We start from the raw sequence: 20,767 nt of genomic DNA on the forward strand, positions 1-20,767 counted from the left end.
TTGTATTCTACTAACCATGTACTGCACTCTCCTTGCACTTGCCACCAGCTGGCCCTATTACTTATCTTGTATTCTACTAACCATGTACTGCACTTCCCCTCTCCCCTTCCCCTTGCACTTTTCCCAGTCCCCCTACCCTTGCACTTGTGGGATCTGAATGACACCTGGCCTAGTAGGATCGTTGACTGTTCTCCCTTTGTTCCCCCCCCCCCCTGCCTCGTCGCGCCTTGAAACACTTGTGTATATGCGAGTTACAAATGCCATATCATATATCATATCATTTATAACGCATCTGTACACAAGTGTTTCAAGGCACGACAAGGCAAGGGAGGGGGAACAGATCCTACTGGGACCGGTGACATTGAGATCATGTGAAGGACGGGCTGCCCAAGCTGATTACACTGCAAGCCGCCTCCTCTCATTTTCCGCCACACTGGTGAACGGTATACATCAACACAAGTAGACCCACCACGGCACCACGTGGCTGAGAGGCATGAGGGAAAACCTAAGAGTAGAAAAGCAGATACAAAGGACAGTTTCACAGAAATAAACAGTTTGAAAGGCTACAGGCCAATAAACGAAGGATCAAAATCTGGATAGTCCAAGTAAAAAAAAAAGAAAAAAAATAAGGATTGTGGCTCTGCAAAGCTGAACATGAACTGTTGTCACTGTGGCTCATGGTGGCCCATGGTGGGGTGCTTCAGCAGCTTGGCTGCCTGTTTATGAAATAATCAATTTAAATTTTCAACATACATGACTGTTTCACTTTTTCAGAAACTGTAAAACCACTATTGGGCATTGGTGCTTTACTGGAAATCAACGGACATAAAATAAAAACAGGTTGAGGCTCTTTTTCCTTAATCTTTTTTTTCTTATATTAAAGTCTTCTGTGGTCCTGCATGTGGGCAGATATATTTATTCTTTTTAATTATTAATGAATATGGAGAAGCAGAATATTTAACTAGCACTATCCCCTTCTTAAAAGTGCAAGTCGACAGCATTCACGACATTGCATTTACAGTCAAGTCATGCCGACTTTGATTACTGTTGTAATCTGTTCAAACATTACACTTGTGCCGTTTTGCAAATATGACGCACTGAAAGTAGCCAGGTGTGTTCGTTTCCTGGAAGAGGCATTACATCAGCTGGTGAACACAGGCGCCTCTACCAATGCAGGAAGAAGAGCGGTATATTGGATGTACTCGAAGTCCAACTAATAACTATGGTTTCTGTTCACAGTGGAAAGCAATCTAGGGGAGAGCCTCACATGACCTTCCATACTCTGAATCGTGTATATTGGGAGATTGACAAAGGACCAGAAGAAGATGGGATAGAAGAGAGCAAGATCAGACAGGGGGCGACTCAAGATTCTAGGAGAGTTGGACCACGTAAAGGGGGGACAAAGGTAGAGAAAGCAGACATCATACATTCGGAATTAGGTTATTTATTTTGTAATAATCTGAAGGTAAAATATACGGAATGCACTTAGATTTTTACAACATACATTATGATGTCTTGCCATTAGAATGATTTAATAAAACGAATTTATGAGAATTAACTATTTTCTTATTATTAAGCACAGACCTTGCTTCGAGAAGCAACAGAGAACTTTACAGAGGGATGCAACAATACAGATACAGAACTTAGCGCTTTTCAGAGGTAACAATAGAACACATGTACAGCGGGGCTATGATAGATAGGGGCACAAATGAGGGGTACAGTACAGCTCTACGGGGTGAAGCGGAGGAGAGGGGTGGGCGGCATCTGGAAAGTCAGTTGGCGCAGAGGGCAACGTGATGGCCTAGGGGTTGAGGAGGAGATCTGAAGGATTGGAATCTGCATTGATCTCTTGGTTTGATTTCGTTTTTATAGTTGAATATGTTTTGACTGCCAATTAATTATATTTTATTAAGGACAGCTTTTGAAATAGATTGTAGTCACTTTCACAATGGATGCGACAAGTTGACGTAGTCGGTTAAGCCCTTTTTAAGCTTGCCAGACGTTTCTTAGGCACTGCACCAGATATTGCATTTTTGAGTTGCTCAGGACCCCTCTATTTCTTATGTCACAGCACTGGGAAAGGGTCATATAGGGGGGAGAGAGGTAGGCAGCGAGAACCACAAAAGGAAATCTCATACAGGGGTGAACTGGGAACCAAAAGTGGCTCTGGAAATAATGTTCAAAGTGGCCCCATATTACACATTTTCAGCAAGCCCAACCTTCTTCCTATGCTAAAATGTGCTTAAGTTCATTTAGGTTGTAACACTGGCAGTCTGTGTGGAATAAACCACACATTCAATGAGTGTGGTCACATTTGGTTGAGTTATAACACTGGAAATGCGTGTGTGAGAAACGAAGTATTTCTAAAATGTGAGGCATGGTAGAGGCCAAGAAGGACGCTATAGAAGTGGAAACTTGCAGAAGAGGCTCTTAAACCTGCAGCAGGTCAACCAAATCAGACGTTAACAGATAATAACTTTAGACTAAATAAAATACAGTTTAGACATTTCATTTCACAACAGACATTATGAAAATGACTGACATTAATACACAAACGAACAGATAACTGGCTGCCATTATGACATTCTTTAAGTATAACTAAGATCGGAACCTACACCACATGTGTAAATACGCCTTTAGAGCTTATTGCTCGATAAGCATCCTGATAAGCACTATACATTTGGACTAAGAGACATATATCTCCACCGTGCACCGTAGTGCAATCTCCTTAAATAATATTGTAGGGATCCGAATGCTTAGTCAACGTGCGCGATTACCATCACAAGTTGACTGCGCGGCGCAGTGCTACGACAGCGCTGTGACTAGTCACTTTCACATATTCACAGGTAGACGCACATAACCGAGGCAGCGTGTGTGCAGGAGTTCACGCTTAACAGGATGCAATTCAGGAAACACATCAAGATATTACACCATGTTGCTCGGCACGTCCCGGGTCCCGCTGCCTGAGCGGAGCTGGGACGCGAGACGGCTGAGTGATGACACACCCATGGGAGGGTCTGACTTAGGCGTCTCCAACTGCAACCATGGTAACTAATAAAATCAGCTGTTAGAGTGACGCGTGCACTCGAGAGTGAAGGAAGGTAAGCTGGAGGCTCCGTAACGTGAGGGGCTCAGTATCTTTAGATGCACTTAAAAGGGCATTATTATTGTCACATCTGTAACGCCACATTTGTATATTCCTCAAAAAGGGGGAAGACCTAAACTTGATTACTTCCACTGCATAGCGTGCACGACAGGCACGACAACGTTCAATTAAGTGCTACAGTTTTTGCATTTAGAATTCAGACTTAAGTGAGTTTGGTGCAACGATTTCTAACTAGAGGCATATTTCACTTTAGGAACTTTCGTTTTGAACTTCGTATAGTTCAATGGACTCATCATGAGTGGCATACAAAATTAAGGTATTTAAATGTACATACACTTTGAACAGCAACGTTTGTAAGCATAATAAGTAAGGTTGGTAACGTTGATTTATTTCTTGTTTCTTTTTCTTTTTTTCCTACTTTGAATTATTTTTGCATCGGCAATTTGGATTGTGGTATGTAAAATAAAATTAACATTTATGTAATGAAAATATATATGTGCGATTTATGTTTTGATGTTAAAATATACCTATCATGGAAATACAAATGTTGATTGCAAAGCCCTGACGAAGGAGATAATGTTCTCCGAAATGCACTGGCAATAAATTAAAGCTCTCATTACTTCATCAACCTAGTTGGGTTGTTTGCTATTTTCCAGGCAATAGTAAACTTAAGAAGCAGTTGGACTATATTTCAACTTCAAATTTAAGATATAACTACTTTCATACCAAGAAAGAAAGAAAGTTGGATTTACTTTTATTTTGCATGTTGCTTAAACATATAAAAACTTTTGACAATAAGCAGTGCTTTAAGTGGGGTAAGAAATTGAGGGGGGGGGCCCTCGTTTGGAGGCGTGGCCTCCATTGTGGGCGTGGCCTAAAAGTGCGCAAATCATAGTAAGGTGCGCAAACAAATATATAAATGTATTTGAGCATTTATATATTTGTTTGCGTACTACTATGGTTTGTGTATTTTTCAAGCCTTCTTTTATATTCATAGCAATGTTACATATTTCTATGTTTATAAAAGGTGGCTTGAAAGTGCACACACCATAGTAAGTTACGCACACTTGTGTGCTTACCTTACTATGGTTTGTGTACTATTCAAGCTGCCTTTTATGAACATAGACATTTGTAACATATGTCTATGTTTATAAAAGACGTCTTGAAACGTAGGCATCTTTTATAAAGCGTTGAGGACGGACAAAACCCAAGGTGGCTTTGTCCGTCGACAAAGCTTTATAAAAGTTGCTTTGAATTGTGTACGATTCAAGCCATCTGTTATAAACATAGAAATATTTCTACGTGTATAAAAGATGGCTTAAACGTACACAGTTGAAGGCATCTTTTATAAAGCCTTGCCAAAGGAGAAAGGCGCCTCGGGCTCAGTGATCTCTGCTCAGAGCACTGACCCCGAGGCGTCTTTCACTCTCTGCGAACCCGCGGGCTCCGTGATTTAATCTACATATTAGATCATGGAGCCCGCGGGTTCGCTGAGTGTCAGTGACCTGGCGAGGGGAACTAAGGGACTGTAGCTTCCTCTGATGGCCCCTCAGATGAGGGGTCATCAGAGAAAGTTACAGAGACTGACGGATTTGCCAGCCAGTCACAGCGACGCTGTGGCTGGCTGGCACTTCTGTCAGCTTGCCTGACGTTTAACTGGCGGGCGCATCTCTCGTTGCGGCTGCGGCCGCGGCGGGATAATGCGTCCTGCCATGGCATGGTGGGGCTGGGGGGCCCCGGCAGGGCCCCGGCTCAGCCTCACTTTTTGGAGACTGCCGGGGCTCGGCCCCGGCAGGCCCCGGCCCACTTAAAGCCCTGTCAATAAGCCATAAGTAACCTCTATAGAGGTACATGACAGAGAGAGACCGTCTAGTAGGGTGCGTCACACTCTGCTTTCTGCATGTAGATTTATTATGAACCCAGGTGCCTCTGGGCGTTTATGCGGTCTGCACCTCAACAATTAAGAAACTATCATTTTTGGAAGGCTTACGATTGACTTCTTGAAAAATAGGTGGTGCCCACCTTTTCAGCTTTTGCCATTATGACAATGCCCTTTATAGATGTGGGCCCTGTGAACAAGCTCTTCAACACCAACACAACACTCATGTATGTGAAAGCAAGTGTGTAGTTTCAGCACTATCTCAGCTGGGACCCCAAAGTAAGGGCAAACTCGTAGTCTGTCGAACAATATTTTTCTCCATCTGTAAGATTTCCCTCTCTTCAAAACTTTAAGTCCATTCAACAAAAATAAAAAAAACACAATGATGGTTGAGCTAAGCATTCCTGCCATCAAATTGAAGGAACTGTATATTGTAAGACTATGTCGGATTTGTGTGCAAAAAGAAAAGGTTACTCAACGTAGTGACTTCTGGGATCTTAGTCCGTAGTCCCCTTTCCTCCAATGCTCCTTACACGAGTTTGTTGCAAATCCGCCCATGTTTTATTTTTTCAAACGTGTCAAAATGTATGTACATACAATAGTCATACTTAGCCCCCCCAACCTAACAAAATCCACTCAGACTTTACACTAACATTCAAGGTTGGGAGGTTGGGTCTATAATTTTTCTGAAAACCTTTGTCCACATTTGTCAAACGGCAACAAAGTTATAAGCCATCTAAAAACGTTGAGACCCCCCTAAATCAGCCCCCTCTTGACAAAAATCACACAAAACTTTACACATACATTTATATCTAGATCTAAAATCTTTTTGCAAACCTTTGTGTAGATTTGCCAAATAACACCACATTTATAAACCTTTACAATATTTTGGGAGGCCCCCCTTTAATTTTGCTCCCTCTTGACAAAACAGTTTCACACTTTCCGAAACCATTCTGAATCAGGTCTAGAATAATATTCCATAATTTCATGCAGTTTCATTGAGTGGCGCCAACGTTATAAGCCATCAAAAAACTGCTTTTCACCAACCCTGTAGGCATAGATGTCGCCGAACCTCTGAAGATTTCGCGAACATCTCAGTACTGTACCCAAATATCTGGACTGTTTGCGGACTTCTGGGATGAAAAACACCAGTTTTTTGGCTTCTTACGGCCATATCCCATCCCATCCTCATCACCCCTCAACTCCCCAGAGATTGTTTGATAAGTTTGACAAGTGCAATGTTGTGTTTAGATGTTTTTACCGCAATGTTCGTGGACACCGGCGGCTGTCCGCGAATCCACCATTACGCTTCTCACCATCCGATTAGTGGGCGTGTCCAATGTCAACAGACTTTACATCGCCCTCTAGGCCAATCTGATGCCCGTCCGCGTACCATATAGGGAAGTGAGTACACGAACCGAACCCAGATAACACACATCTTTTACCTACTTTTGGGCTGGTTTAAGAAAATAAACTACTAGACGGATTTACACCGCATTTACAAAAGCACGCTTTCGGGACCAAGACACCGCTCCTGCTGCAAATCTGGTGAAAATCCGTCCAGCGGTTTTGGCTGTAGTTGTGAGCAAATCTTTTTTCCATTTAGTCTATGAAAAAACCAGAACTTTTGGGTCCTGCCCAGTAATTTTGCCCCTCCCTTGACGAAACTGCACTAAACTTCACAGAATCAATCTGACTGGGCCATACACATATTCTGCAAAGTTTGGTAAGGATTTGTCCGGGGGCAGGCGGGGCAAAGGTATAAACTGCCCAAAAAGTGCTCTTCCTATGGGTTGAGCAACTTAACCATAACTACAAGGCCGCTACCGCAGGCCCTGTAATATATATTGGGTTATTTATAATGCGCTTAATACCCAGAGGTTTCCAAGCGCGGACCCGGGATCAAACCTGTGTTGCTCCGTGTTCTTTTGCTTTCAAGGCGAGCGCATTGCCCCCGAGCTATCCTCGAGTTTGAACTTTTGTGGTCTGATATTTTAGTGTAAAACTTACGATATGATATGGCACTCATAACGTGCCTATACACAAGTGCTTCAAGGTGCGACGAGGCGAGGGGGAACAAAGGGAAGACAGACAACGATCTTACTGGGCCAGGTGACATTGAGATCGCCCAAGGGCATTCAAGGAGAGGGGGAGGGGAAAAGTGTGAGGGGGGGAAAAGGGGACGGGGCAGTGCAGCATATGGGATCACACAGTAAAATAAATAAAACAAATAAATACAAATAGTAAAGGCAAGGCCAGCTGGTGGGAAGTGCAAGGGTAAGTGCAGACATCAGGTGCCAAGTGCTGGACGGGGACTGTGTGGATACAAAGACCCAAGGTGCAAGGGTTGCCAGGGGGTGGGGGGGTCAACTAGTGCAGGAATGCAACTGGCAGGGAGGGGACCTGGGCCCGAGATCAGAGGGTACCCAGGTGACCAGTGCAGTTTCAATTTCAATCAGCAGTTCAGCAGGGGAGAGGAACGGAGAAAGTAGAAGCAAAGAGGAAGGTCCATAGGGGGCCACATTTCATTGTGATTGCATTGTATGTGAATATGGTATTTTTTTCAATTGTTGTGATAATTAAATAATTGTGAAAAGTTCTTTGAACTATAAAGAAAAAAATACAACGCCTCTTCAGTGGATTCTGCAGATAGATTACACTATACAATCATAGGTCCACCCTTTGCTATCCAAACTCCAGGAAAAAACAAGCACTTGCAAAACTTCACTGCACATTCCAAGACAGAATTCCTCTTGGTGGCAGAAGTTACACATACATATCGATTTTGTCACAACAACCTGCTGGAAGTAAAGAGCATTTATCCTTTTTGGAGGACCAGGTCTTCACCATGCTGGCCGTTTTAGGGATGTTAAAACCAACTATCAGAAGCACTCAACTGCCTGAAGGCAAAAGTGAAGGAGCATGCATGGGCACTAAACCTGAATGTATGTTAGGCTGAACTCTAGTAGCAACAATCAATCCCTTCATTCATCAGTTAACATACCTAAAAACCTGTCTGAAATTAAAAAGAAGAGCATGAAGTATAAAAAAAAGGAAAAACGTTGCTATTTTTATCAAAAAGATCATCAAGGGATATTTATATAGTCGGTGTTCTGAAGTCCAAAGCTCCAGCTTTACAATGGAGCAGTTCTGCAGTCTGGACTGATGCATGAGCTGGGTTACCAACAAGGAGGGAGAGTGCAAGATGCACTAGTATTTTGGAAAAAACAGAAAGGCAAGCACAGTGAAAGATGGGAGGGCTCCCTGGACCTTAGCCACATTGACCCATTTAGAAATATTCACTAATGAAAGGGTGCCATATTTGTTCAATGGTTTGCAATTTCGGATCAGGATTATAGAGATAATTTATCATTGTCAAAGGGATATCACTTGAGCATTCATAAACATCAATTAGCTGCACTTCAATTGTCTATGTTATGTGTCTCTCTTTTTATTGCACCTTAAGTAGAAGTGCTGATTTATGGTTGTACAAACCAAGAATGGTGGCAAAACAATAAATAATGTTTTATATACTAGCTAGGTGAACGTGTTACCAAAGGTTTATGCAGGGTTAAACATGCTAAAGATTACACGTGATTACCCAAAAACATTCTTCTGGTGTGAAAGCAACAGCAGACATACAGTAAACATCTGTTAGGTATATGCCCTGGTGTAATCCAATCACATCCGATGCTTTCCTATTCCATTCAGGTGAAAATGTAAATCTACTATACATGATCTGCTCTTCACCTTTCAATTCAAGAAAAAACCAGTTTGCAAACAGCAATTCTATTTACCTGCCCGGATATACACCTGGTGAACCTGCTGAAGTTGTCTTTTCTTAATTCTGGAATATTGCTGCTTTAATGCGTTAATGTCAGTGGTCATACGTTCCATCATCATGCTATTGAAAGCAGACTGGTATTCACTCCGACAAGAATCGATTGCACCTGGGCTTAGTTCAGCAATGTTACTGGAGCCTAAGCTTTGAGCTTCTTTGTTTTCTGTAATCACAAATATAGTAAATTAATTAATCTGGCAACACAAGGACACAAATGAAAGTAAAGCTAATTCCCAAAGAACAATGTCATACAGAAAACACCACCACTTTAGCAACATCTCTCGTTCCAGCCTAATCCTCAGACCAATTTCAACAAGCAAACTGGCTCCCGGTTGTCCTTTGCTGGGGTACAGGATATGGTGTTCACCTAGTGTTGCTATAACCTTGTTGCAGAACCCATTCCTGTACAGGTAAGCAGAATTGTCAAGCACCAGATATAGGCATTTCTACCTCCCTTAACATTGATTTATTCCTTCCTTCATATAATACCCTGCAAGAAACTCCCTGGGCAGATTTAGAAAGTGCTTTGAATAAAAGAATTAGAACATTCTGAAAGAGCCAAATTTCAATGTTTGCGTAAACATATCGTTGTGATCAACCTAACGGCGGCGTTTGTCTATTTCACTAAGGAATGTGCTGCAATTGGGCACCCTCGTACTGGCGATATCCAAACACGTTGCTGCCAATTCATGGTGCAAGTTAATCTTCTCCAGAACAGAGGGTTAATTAAAGGCCTGGTTTGAAGTGCAGTCACTGCTCCAACACCATCTGCCGCCTCGAAGAGATGCGCTTCTGGCTAGCCAGGAGACCTGTGTTAACTAAGGGAGGGTCACCATCAGCGAAGAGCTGTGGATGTGCTTGCGCTCAGCATGTACATTTCCTGCACTTATCAGAGTATTTCAGGAGGCAAATCCATAGGGAAGCAATACAATATGGAATACTTTTCTCCCCGTCACTCCCCAGAGGTTTCAGCTTTGCAAACAGCAGAATGTGTAAACAAAAGTGGATCTGGCAGGACAATGGGCACCTATTCTCCGTCTTCAGCTCCTTAAGAGAATTAACAGTGGATTTGAAGGGTTCTAAGTGCTCCAGTACTGAAGTGAACTTTTAGAGATCTGTTTAGTAATGTGAAAATGAATAGGATGTCCATCAGGTTACACCAAAACTCTCTCAAAGAGTAACAAAGCATTTATGCTGCACTCTTGGAAGGTGACAAGCTGATACCAAAAAAGAATTGCCCCATACACAATAGAATACACCACACAATGTACTTTAAAGATATATGCACATGTAGTACTGCATTAAGTTCAAAACAATGTTGGATAAGGACTTTAAGCAGGCCAATGGGAGTCCTAGAAATGAGGGCAGAAACTAATACGAACATGAAAATAAACAGGCAGTGAAATTAACTAGTCAAGCTGAAGTTATGGGTATACATCGGTCCAGTTCACCATTAAAAACTAAGACTCAAAGTAACCACTAGTTGTATTGTAACACTATTACTTTCTATAGTACAATGTGAACTGCAGAGATTGTATTATATTAAAATCTATGATAAATCACTGGTACCATCTAAAATTACAGTTTTTGTTCTGACACTCAATTGCCCAATGGGAGGCAAGGGAAATGTTTCACTACAACTAAGAACACTAGTAAATCACCTTGGAAGACATTTTCAATCTTCTGCAGTCATGGGGAAAAGTAGGGTATGGCCTTCTATTAACCCACAGGTGCAACAGGAGGGGCAGCCAGCCACAGGGGGCACCAAAGGGGATCCCTGTGAAGAGTTCCAGACCATGGTTCGAGAAACAGCAGTCTAGGGAGCAAAAAGCGTACTCCAGACAAAAGAAATCAACGGCAAAGAACAGGAGGAGGGCACGGGGGGCTGACGCCTAAAATACCTCACTACAATTGGACAAAAGGGCACCCCCCCCCCACAGTGGAATCAACTATCAGATCAGGATCCTAGAACCCGATACAACTACTTGCATCTGGTTGCAGATAATTTGACATACGAATGGCAGGTGCACAGGCAGGTTTGTGTGTAGGTCCCATTGGCATTGGTTGAAGGCTCAGAGTAGAGGGACTCTAACCCACAAATGACCCAGAAGAAGGACCAAAAATGAAGACACCAGGCGAGACAACCCATGATACAAGTGGCTCAGCAGCAAAAAGTCAGCAATAGGAGCACAGCAGAACCGGGCCAGGGTCACGGGTCAACTCAAAATAGCAGAAGTAATTAGCCAGCCAGTAGGACACAGCACAATGATGGAAGAAGAGGTAGAAGGCAACCCAGAATGTCCCAAAAACGGAGCCGAGGTGGAGCCACAGCAAGCCACTCTACTCCCAGGCCAGGCCAGGCAGACTGTTGATCTTTAGGCACTAGGGCCAGAATCATTTGCCAGGGAGTTTATAATGCATGTAAGGAAGGTGTCCCACAAAGGAACTACCACTCCAGCAAACAAGGAAGGCTGCATGAAAGCGAAGGAAGAACCCTGGGTGATATTCCACCTGAAAGGAATGATCAGGATGCAAGGACAAAAGGAGCCAGGGTCCAGCTATTATGGCCAAACCAGGATCCTCAGCAGCAGTCTGTGAAAACTTCAGAAACAGATCTGAGGACTGCACAGGGCCTCTCACAGATATTACAGTCACCCAGGGGCCTATGTCAACCCACCAATCAGACTCCAGGCAGGCACACAAGGGTTTTAGAAGCCAGATACTTAGCCTTACCCTAAAAACCGGCAAACAGATGAGCTTATATCAGCAAAAAAGAAACGTTGACTCTCCCTTGTGGTGCGCACCGTTAAAGGAATGGCCAAAACCAAAATGGTCTGCAGCAGTGCTTGTAAAATATATTAGTGCTGCCAATATAAGTGCAGTGGGCTACTCTTGCAGTACAAAAGCCTGCTGGTATGGTGTATGCAAAACTAAATCTCAGTTGCCACCAGCCTACTCCACAGCACACTTTCAAAGTTATAGAATCACCCTTGGGCTACATTGGGCCGCTCAAAAAGCACTCCTGCCATGGTAGCTATATGGTCTACACAACAAGAAAAGAACTGCATTGACAGAGGAACTTCAATAGAGATCCCTGTTGTCACAAATGGAAAGTTGAAAAACATTGAAGTCAGGAAAACGTTAATGGGACCCAGAAAGTTAGAGAGCTAGTAACCCAATTATGCTAGTACCTCAAGCAAAACAGCTCAATTGTTCCTGTTCAAGAGGTACTTGAACACGGGTACGGCAGGCAGTTGTTGCTCCTGGTGGGCTACAAGGTCTCAGGATCAAAGGAGGGGGCCTGTGTACTGGGAAGCACTTGAGGATGCACCCACTACAGACTCCCTCATATAAACACATCATCAGTCCAACCACAGCAATATATGGTAGCCGTTGGTACTGCTCCCATTTTTGTCACGAATAAAGACTGCTCAGCAACCCAAGTTGCATTCCGGCATAGGAATTGCAAAAGGCAAGAGCTTTCCAAGAGGGAAAAGACATGCTGGACGCAGTCTCCAGTCCTGTAAAAAAAAAAAAAAAAAAAAAAAAAAAAAACAGCTTACTGCTTCCAGTCCAATGCATTCCCCGGCTCCTTTCAGCAGGATGCATGGCAAAAGAAGGCAAAGTTTTGTTTTTTTTCTTCTTAAAAAAAGGTGAACCACCACCAATGGAAAACCACTGGGGAAAAAAAGTGCATTAACTAAAGCATGCAGTTGGTGCAGCGTGAGAAGTCAAACAGCAAAGGAGCTTGTTGCAGAGAGGACTGCATTAGCTGTGTCACGTCTGGGCTTGCTACATAATTTCTACACTGAGGAGCGGTGACCGTGAAGCGTGGCAAATGTGAATCTTGGTGGCTAAAGCATGCAGTTGGTGCAGCGCGAGAAGCCAAACAGCAAAGGAGCTTGTTGCAGAGAGGACTGCATTAGCTGTGTCACGTCTGGGCTTGCTACATAATTTCTACACTAAGGAGCGGTGACCGTGAAGCGTGGCAAATGTGAATCTTGGTGGCTAAAGCATGCAGTTGGTGCAGCGCGAGAAGCCAAACAGCAAAGGAGCTTGTTGCAGAAAGGACCGCATTAGCTGTGACCCGTCTGGGCTTGCGACATAATTGACAAACTCCAAAGCTTGGTGAGCATGAAGCAAGGCGGCTAAAGTGTGCAGTTGCAGCAGTTGTTGCCACAGTGCTACTCACTGGCCAGTCGTGAGTCTTTTAATGGTGAGTCGACTCTACACTAACTTTATACTACATTATTTTGTACTTGTACCTGCTGGTTGTAGTAGCCCTCAAAAGGCAGAGCAACAAAGGTAGGATGGGAGAACGAAATTCTAGCCCATCCTGTGTGTCAAACCTCAGAGCAAAAACTGTGCGTGTGCCTCCTACCTTGGAGCACAATCTCACTAATTTGGTGCAAATCTTGCAAGTGGGTGCATGGGAATCCCCTGCGTGTGTGTGGACTGCAGACCCCGGATCACATGCTCACTTCTTCAGTGTGAAATTCTGGACGAGGCTCTTTGAGCAAGCATTCAGGATGGGTCTCACACCTTTAAACAGTGTGATATATTGAGTGGGCACCTCACTCCTTGGGAGCATAGCATCACCTGTTGCTGGTAATCTCACAACTGAATGTACAGTTTCACTCTTGGTCATCTCAGTGACCCCATGTATATTAATGGAGTCAGTCTCCCACCTGGGAAGCCAATTATATATTCTGATATCTTACAGGCACAAGCCTTCTATCCCTTGCCCCATGACGGCTTCCAACATCCTGGGTGGCAGCTCATGGACCGCAGGTAGCTCAGGACATGCCTGTTGCAAATTGAATGTAGCCAGATCTACTATTTAGACACTGGGCGAGTGCCATGAATCCACATTGGTGGTGAACAAGCACTCAACATACAGAACACAATGGTATAGTGTTGCAGTCCTGCTGAGAAATGACAATTCGGTCTGTTTAAATGTAATGCAGAATGGCTGAGAAGTACACATACTGTGGCATTAAAAATAAAGCAGCTGTGGTGGGTGGAAGCGCTGCTTCGGTGGCATCAAGAGTATGCAATTCCCTGCGGGGTAGTGTTGGTCATTTCCTACTGAAGTATAGCAGCCCTATTGAGAAGTGCCATTAAAAGTGAAGCTGTCCAGTAGGCTGAATCAGTGCTTACCCATAAAAGGTGTAGAAGCCTCTGTGAGAAGTGGCAGTACTGTCCCAACGGTGAGAAGTGTAGTATTTTCACATTAACTATGCTTAAGCACTTTGGGTTATTGAATAGTGCTGCTACATTCTGAGTAAGTGTTGAGTTATTCTGATGATGAAGATGTTAGACTTGCTCAATAGTTCTGGTTCTGTATCATTAAATGTACTTCAGATCTTCAGGAGGATAGCTCAGGGGCAACGTGCTCACCTTGGAAGCAAGATGACATGGAGCAACACAGGTTCGATCCCTCGGTTCGCGCAACACAGGTTCCATCCCTCGGTCCACGCTTAGAAACCGCTGGGTATTACGCGCATTATAATTAACCAATAAAAATAAATAAATCAGCTGAGAAGTGCTAAGCCTTGTAAGAGTGTAGCAGCTCAACTGAAAAGTGCTGATGTTGTCACATCAAAAGTATACCAGCCCCACTAAGATGAACTAGCATTGCCTCAACAAAAGCGTAGTATTACCGTTGAGAAGATTCAACAATTATAGAAGCCCTGTTGGGAAACAGCAGTACTACCCCATCAAGAGTACCAGCATTGCCCCATTTCAAATATGGCAGCTTCAGCAGAAAGTGCTGGCTCATATAGATTACACAGCCCTGCTGAGATCTCTAGAGTAGCCTAATAGCTCCGCACCATTAGAGTTACAGCAGCCCTGCAAGTACTGTCCCATTGAATGCTATTACACTGAACAAGGATAACAGTATGGCAAGGTCCATACTGGGTTCTATGTGATAATTCTGCATTTTGAAGAACAAATACAAAAAAGCCAGATTTATTTCGGCCGATTTGTGTGGTCTTCAAAATGTCGAATTATCACATTTTACTGTCCCCTCTACCCCACAAAATACCCCCAAGAAGGTGATCCCACCTAACCCCACACTCACCCCCCTCTCCCATGCTGTTTCCTTCCTTAGAATTCAGGGGAGTTCCCTCCCTCAATGCCTCCGTTCCCGCCCATAGCATAGCATTCACCCTCACCAGGTACACACTCAGAGACATGCAAACAGTCTCATTTGCCGCCTCCCTGAACCCTCCCTCTGCAGATGCAATGCAAGAGGGGAGCACAGATGTAGAGGTACACCCAACCCAAAACGATTTTCATAAATTGAGGGACAGATGCAAAGCAAGAGCCTCTGTCCCTCAATTTATAAAAATCGTTTTGGGTTGGGCGTACCTCTACATCTGTGCACCCCTCTTCAAAAAGAGGGGTGCACAGATGTACGAATACACCAACCCAAAACGATTTTTAGAAATGGAGGCACAGATGCAACCTCTTGCTTTGCATCTCTGCCTTAGTTTCTAAAAATCGTTTTGGGTTGGGTGTACCTCTACATCTGTGCACCCCTCTTGGGGGTGCCCAAGGGTCTCAGCCCCGACTTCATTCTGGCGGCGGGTGCCTGGCCCCCGGAGCACCCGCGTACTCTGCGCCCCTGAAGGTAGACTCAACATGGTGATCAAAAGCATTATCCTTTCAGAAACCCCTGGTGCCTCTGGTGTTTCTCGCAACCGTTTGCTCTTCTGTTCCAAAATCTTTAAGCCCCTGCTGCACATATTCGTCTTCTTATTCAAACCAACTGATGTTTCTTACAAACAATTATATGATATGGCATTTATAACGTATCTATACACAAGTGTTTCAAGGCGCGACGAGGTAAGGGAGGGGGAACAGAGGGAAGACAGACAACGATCTTACTAAGCCAGGTGTCATTAAGATCACGCAAGTACAGGGGAAGGGGCAAGGGAAAAGTGCAAGGGGGGAGAGGACAGTGCAGTACATGGGATCGACAGTAAAAAAAAAAATTTGAATAAATAAAAGCAATAAGTAAAAAGTGCAGACATCAGTGTCAAGTGCTGGAAGGGGACTGTAGGGATACAGAAAACAGTCCCTAAGTGCAGGGGTTGCCAGGGAGGCAGTGCAGGCGTGCAACTGGTGGAGGAGGGGACCTGGGCCTGAGATCAGAGGGTGGCCAGGTAACCCGTCCAGTTTCAGTTACAGCCAGGAGTTCAGAAGGGGAGAGGAGGAGAGAAACCACAAGTAAAGAGGAAGGTTTTGAGGTGCTTCCGGAGCTGGAGATGGTTCTCCTCAAGTTTCAGGGGGCAGGGAGGCTGTTCCAGAGGGAGGCCCCAGCCGAAGAAAGATCTACCACCAACTTGTTGCTTGGAGAAGCGACTGACACTGAGGGAGTTGGAGGCGGATGAGAGAAGAGCTCGAGAAGGACGATATTTAGGAAAAGAAAGTTGAAGGTATTGAGGTCCCATTCCCCAGAAGGCCTTGTGGACAATGTAGAGGGTTTTGAACTTAATCCTTGCAGCCACTGGGAGCCAGTGCAGAGATTGCAGTCCTGGAGAGATACGATCCCCGGGCTTGAGGCCAAGGACAAGTCTTGCAGTCCTGTTCTGGATGATCTGCAGAGGGTGGAGAGTAGAAGCAGGGAGATTTAGAAAGAGGCTGTTGCAGTAGTCCAGTCTAGAGAGAACCAGTGCTCTGGAGACGGTGAGGGGGTCAAACATCCAAAGAAGATAAAAGCGCAATCATGAACAACCCTCCTTGCTTTCTGTTAGAGTATCGCCGCCAGAATCTAATCCGGAGAAAGTGACTGAAAATAAGGAGACTAGAAATAAGGTGACTTTATTTTATTTTTTTCATTTAGTTTATTACAAACTTTTGAAAAAGAAGAAAAAAACAAATATACTTATCAAAAGCAAACTATCGCCTATAGCTACAGCATTGTACATTATAATAAGTGCTACATTTAACACACTATTTAGATACTTGCAACTCTTGATACCACACTAGCTTTTGGTGACATGGCTAATGTCACAGTTAAGTTACTTATTTCATAAAAGTTATTCGTTATTGAACTTCAGACAGTCTGATCTCGAGATGTTTCAGGAATAACGTAAGTGTGATCGACAGTTTCTTGTTTGTGCTACAGTGCATTCTTGACCACCATTCGTCAGCAGTATATGTCGTCCCTATACTCAGTTCTTGAGCCAAATATATGGTTCTTTGTGTTTTAAGATCAGGGCATAGCAAAACCAGATGTTTCAAGGTTTCTTCTTCTTTGCCGCAGAACCAGCATTTGGAGTCACTTGCTAACAAACCCCTTCTATAATTTTGAATTTCTCTGGTCTCGTAGAGGTTGAGCCTGAATTTCAGGTATCTTCTCCTCAAGAACTTGCACGGGAACACTTCCATATGTTGTGGTATCTCATTAAATCTTTTTGCTTCAGGTGGAGAATCTCCCATACATTTGTGAGATCTTCTCTTCTCGGAAGTCTCAATCCAGTCTAATTCGAGCACTTTCCTTTTAACCAGATTCGGGTTGGCTACCAACGTCTCTTCGTTGCTTCTTATGTGGCGCAGCATTTCTCTGCATTTTTGTCTCCATATTTGAAGTGGCAATTGATCCCTTGGGACCATGTTCAGTTAATATGTCGAATTGAGGTATTGACTTTCCCAGCATTTTGCCAAACAGTGTTAGCATGTTCCATGTTATTCTAGCATTCAGAGTTGACATGCTTGCTTCATATAAAACACAAGCAGTGGGACAACTTTGTGGAATTTGAATAATTTGTTTCCAAAACATTCCTTCACGAGACCAGATTATCAACTTCATATACTTGAAACCCCTCGTCCATTAGTAGTCTTTCGAACATCATGACTTGCTAAACTACTTTCAGCGAGTCGATGTGCAGCAATGCTCTTGCTTGACCAGATACGTCCATAAATTCCACTCTTTTAATTTCAGCACTTTGCACCGCCCTTAGTGCTGGAACAACCGAACATGCATTCTGCCCCAAAAGTTAGTGCTGGAATTAATTTACTTTTATAGAAGTTTATAACAGGCTTATACAAACATTTTCCGTATCTTCTTTGTATTAAAGTTGCCTGTGCAGTCAGTTGTTTACATTTGCTTAATGTTTTGGTTACCATTGGTTCGTCTCTTATGCTCGCGTTGATATATGTTCCCAGGTATTTGCAGGAATCAACTTGCCTTAGTTGTTGACCTCCCAAGGTCCATTGAAATTTCTTCTTGTTGGTTGACCTGCCTATCAGGTTCTCTAGGACCAGAATCTCTGTTTTTGCCGAGTTAATTTCTAGTCCTATTTCATCAATATAGGTTTTGAGGGCATTTAGTTTGCGTTGCAGCCCTATTGGGGTCAAGTCCAATAAAACTATATTGTCCGCATATAGTATCCAGCTTAGATGCCTGCCATTCAATTTTGGTGGTATGGATCTCACTGCATCTATCGCGACTCCTACTTCGTAGATATAAAAGTTGAACAGCGTTGCGCCAAAGGGGCACCCTTGTTTTACGCCGCAGGCCATTGGAATGGCCACAGAAAGATGACCAACGTTATCCAGGCGGATCCTCACCTTTGTCTGTGAGTGCAGTTCTTTTATAGCCGAGATTAAGCTTATTGGACAGCCCCTTTTTAGTAGTTTTGCCCATAGTGTATCGCGATCCACGCCATCAAAGGCGTGGGCTAGGTCGACGAATGCCAAATATATTTTTCGACCTATACTGATGGCATCTATCTTTAAGATGTTAAGCAAAAACAAATTCAAGCTGCATCCAACACTTTTTACAAAGCCTGTTTGTCTTTCGTCCATGGCCTTTTCTGATTTTATCCTGTCGGATAGTTGCTTTAAAAGCAGTCTTGCAAATATTTTTCCCACCACATAGGGTAAGGCGATCGGCCTGCAATTTGTTGGCTCCTTTCGGCACCCTTTTTTAAATATTGGGACTATGATCCCTTCCTTCCACGTGGTGGGTATTCTTGCTTTCTGCGTAATGTTTTGGAACAAGATGCGACAGAACTCCGACCATTCTTCGATGTTATTTTTATCATATAGTTCGACAGGCCATCAGGCCCTGCTGCCCGCGATGAACTGCAATTTTCAATTCATTTCTTAATATCTTCAAATTCAAAAGTTACATCCCATGATTGTAATATTGGGATTTGGGGGCTATTAACTGGTAGTTTCTTCTCAAAAAGTTGACCATAATGTTCGACCCACTGGGTTTCATTAACCATGTTCTTCATCAAAGACCCCGACGGGTTATTCAAATTCATTAATCAAGGACCAAAATCCTCTCGAGTTCCTTAATGCTAGGGTCTTAAGCATTGCTTAAGCATCATTTTGCTCCATTGTTATTCTGTGTGATTTTAACCAATTTTTATATGTGTTCTTTTGGAACTTAATTCGTTGATTTTGATTTCCTTGATTATCTTTTCTTATTCTCCTACAGATTTTACGTAGTTCTCTTTCCTTTTGGGCAACTTGTTAGTTGAATTTATGTTTCCTTAATTGTGATTTTCCCAGGGTCGCTCCCTCGACTCTGTAAATTTCCATAAATTCCTTGTATTCGGTCACGTGGTCCATACCTACGCCTGACTGGGGTCTAATTAGATCTACTAAGGACATTATGTCTTGGTTGTTCATTCGCAAGCGATTCCTACTTGGCTCGAGCACCAGATCTTGGGTCCAAACTTGTTTAGGTTGAGTCTTCGGTTGGCTCCAAGTGATCCTCACTAAATTATGGTCACTTTGAGGTGTTTTTATGACTTTTAGGTTGGTGATCTCAGTTGACATTAACTCCGAAAGGAAAAAGTAATCAAGTAGTGACTTTTGGGGTCCCCTCTCCCAAGTCTCTACTGGTGGGATGTCCCCTCTTATGTTCCCATTCATCATATTTATTGAGCAATCGTTCATTTCGTCTAACCACAGTTTCACAATTTTAAGTTCTTTCTTTTTGGATTTCACTTTATTCATTTTGGTTGAGTTGATATCAATGATTTTCAAATTGAGGTCTCCACATATCACTATGTTAGCAGCTGCATTGCCACCAATACCAAGTCAACAAGGTCCAACAGGTCTTCCATTAGGTTTCCTTGATTGGCGTCTAGATGATTCCAGTACACGTTAAAGATTTGTACCTCCTTTGTCCTTTGGTTTGTCAACCCAACAGCCTCAAGCTTTGCATACTGAAAGTTAGGAGAGTGGTTCCTTTTTATTTTTATACTGAAGCTCTCGTTCTCTTTACGAAGATTAGCTGGCCTGACATAGGACGCCCTTTCTTTAGCAACACTGCTGGATTCATAGCGACCTCAAAGCCCTCTATATGTAAGGGCAGTTGGACAACCAAGTCTCTTGGAGACATATTATATCACAAGATCGGAGTTCTTCTCCAGGCCGAGATATTAAGTGAACATATCCTCTAGTATTCCAAGTTGCGAAGGCAACTTGAGTGCAGTTGTCTTGGCATTAACTCATGTGTAGAGTTTATGACCTTTGCTAGCCAGGACCAGTTTCCTTCTTCTTCACTGTTGGTATTCGTTTGTTTTGCTGTTCCGTTTGCCAGAGAAACTGCCAGTGGGTTTGCAACAGTGATTTCTATCTTTTTTGTTTTCCGGTCCATACTTAGTTCAGGTTCGACCCTGTTTAGAGAGTTCTGGTCTTGGTTTCAATATGCCGGGTGTTAGTTCCTACTGCATTGACCATTTTACTGGTCGAATGATTAGCATACTGAGTGGCTACAGATGTAGAGGGAGATGTTAAGGTGTTATCAACTTCATATACTTGAAACCCCTCGTCCATTAGTAGTCTTTCGCACATCATGACTTGCTAAACTACTTTCAGCGAGTCAATGTGCAGCAATGCTCTTGCTTGACCAGATTCGTCCATAAAACCCACTCTTAATTTCAGCACTTTGCACCGCCCTTAGTGCTGG

At 43.4% G+C, this 20,767-nt stretch overlaps 1 protein-coding gene across 5 annotated transcripts in view; it reads right to left on the reverse strand.

The window, feature by feature from the left end:
- TBC1D30 (TBC1 domain family member 30) overlaps positions 1-20,767 on the reverse strand; it is a 956,754-nt gene that overhangs the window by 24,831 nt on the left and 911,156 nt on the right. For all 5 annotated transcript variants that reach the window (XM_069629763.1, XM_069629762.1, XM_069629764.1 and 2 more), the window contains one exon: positions 8,783-8,989. In XM_069629763.1, the coding sequence (XP_069485864.1) occupies positions 8,783-8,989 (207 nt within the window). The remainder of the gene's footprint in view (positions 1-8,782; positions 8,990-20,767) is intronic.

This window comes from Ambystoma mexicanum, chromosome 12 (assembly GCF_040938575.1).
Source record: "Ambystoma mexicanum isolate Mex_15411 chromosome 12, UKY_AmexF1_1, whole genome shotgun sequence".
In the NCBI taxonomy this organism is placed as follows: Eukaryota; Metazoa; Chordata; class Amphibia; order Caudata; family Ambystomatidae; genus Ambystoma; species Ambystoma mexicanum.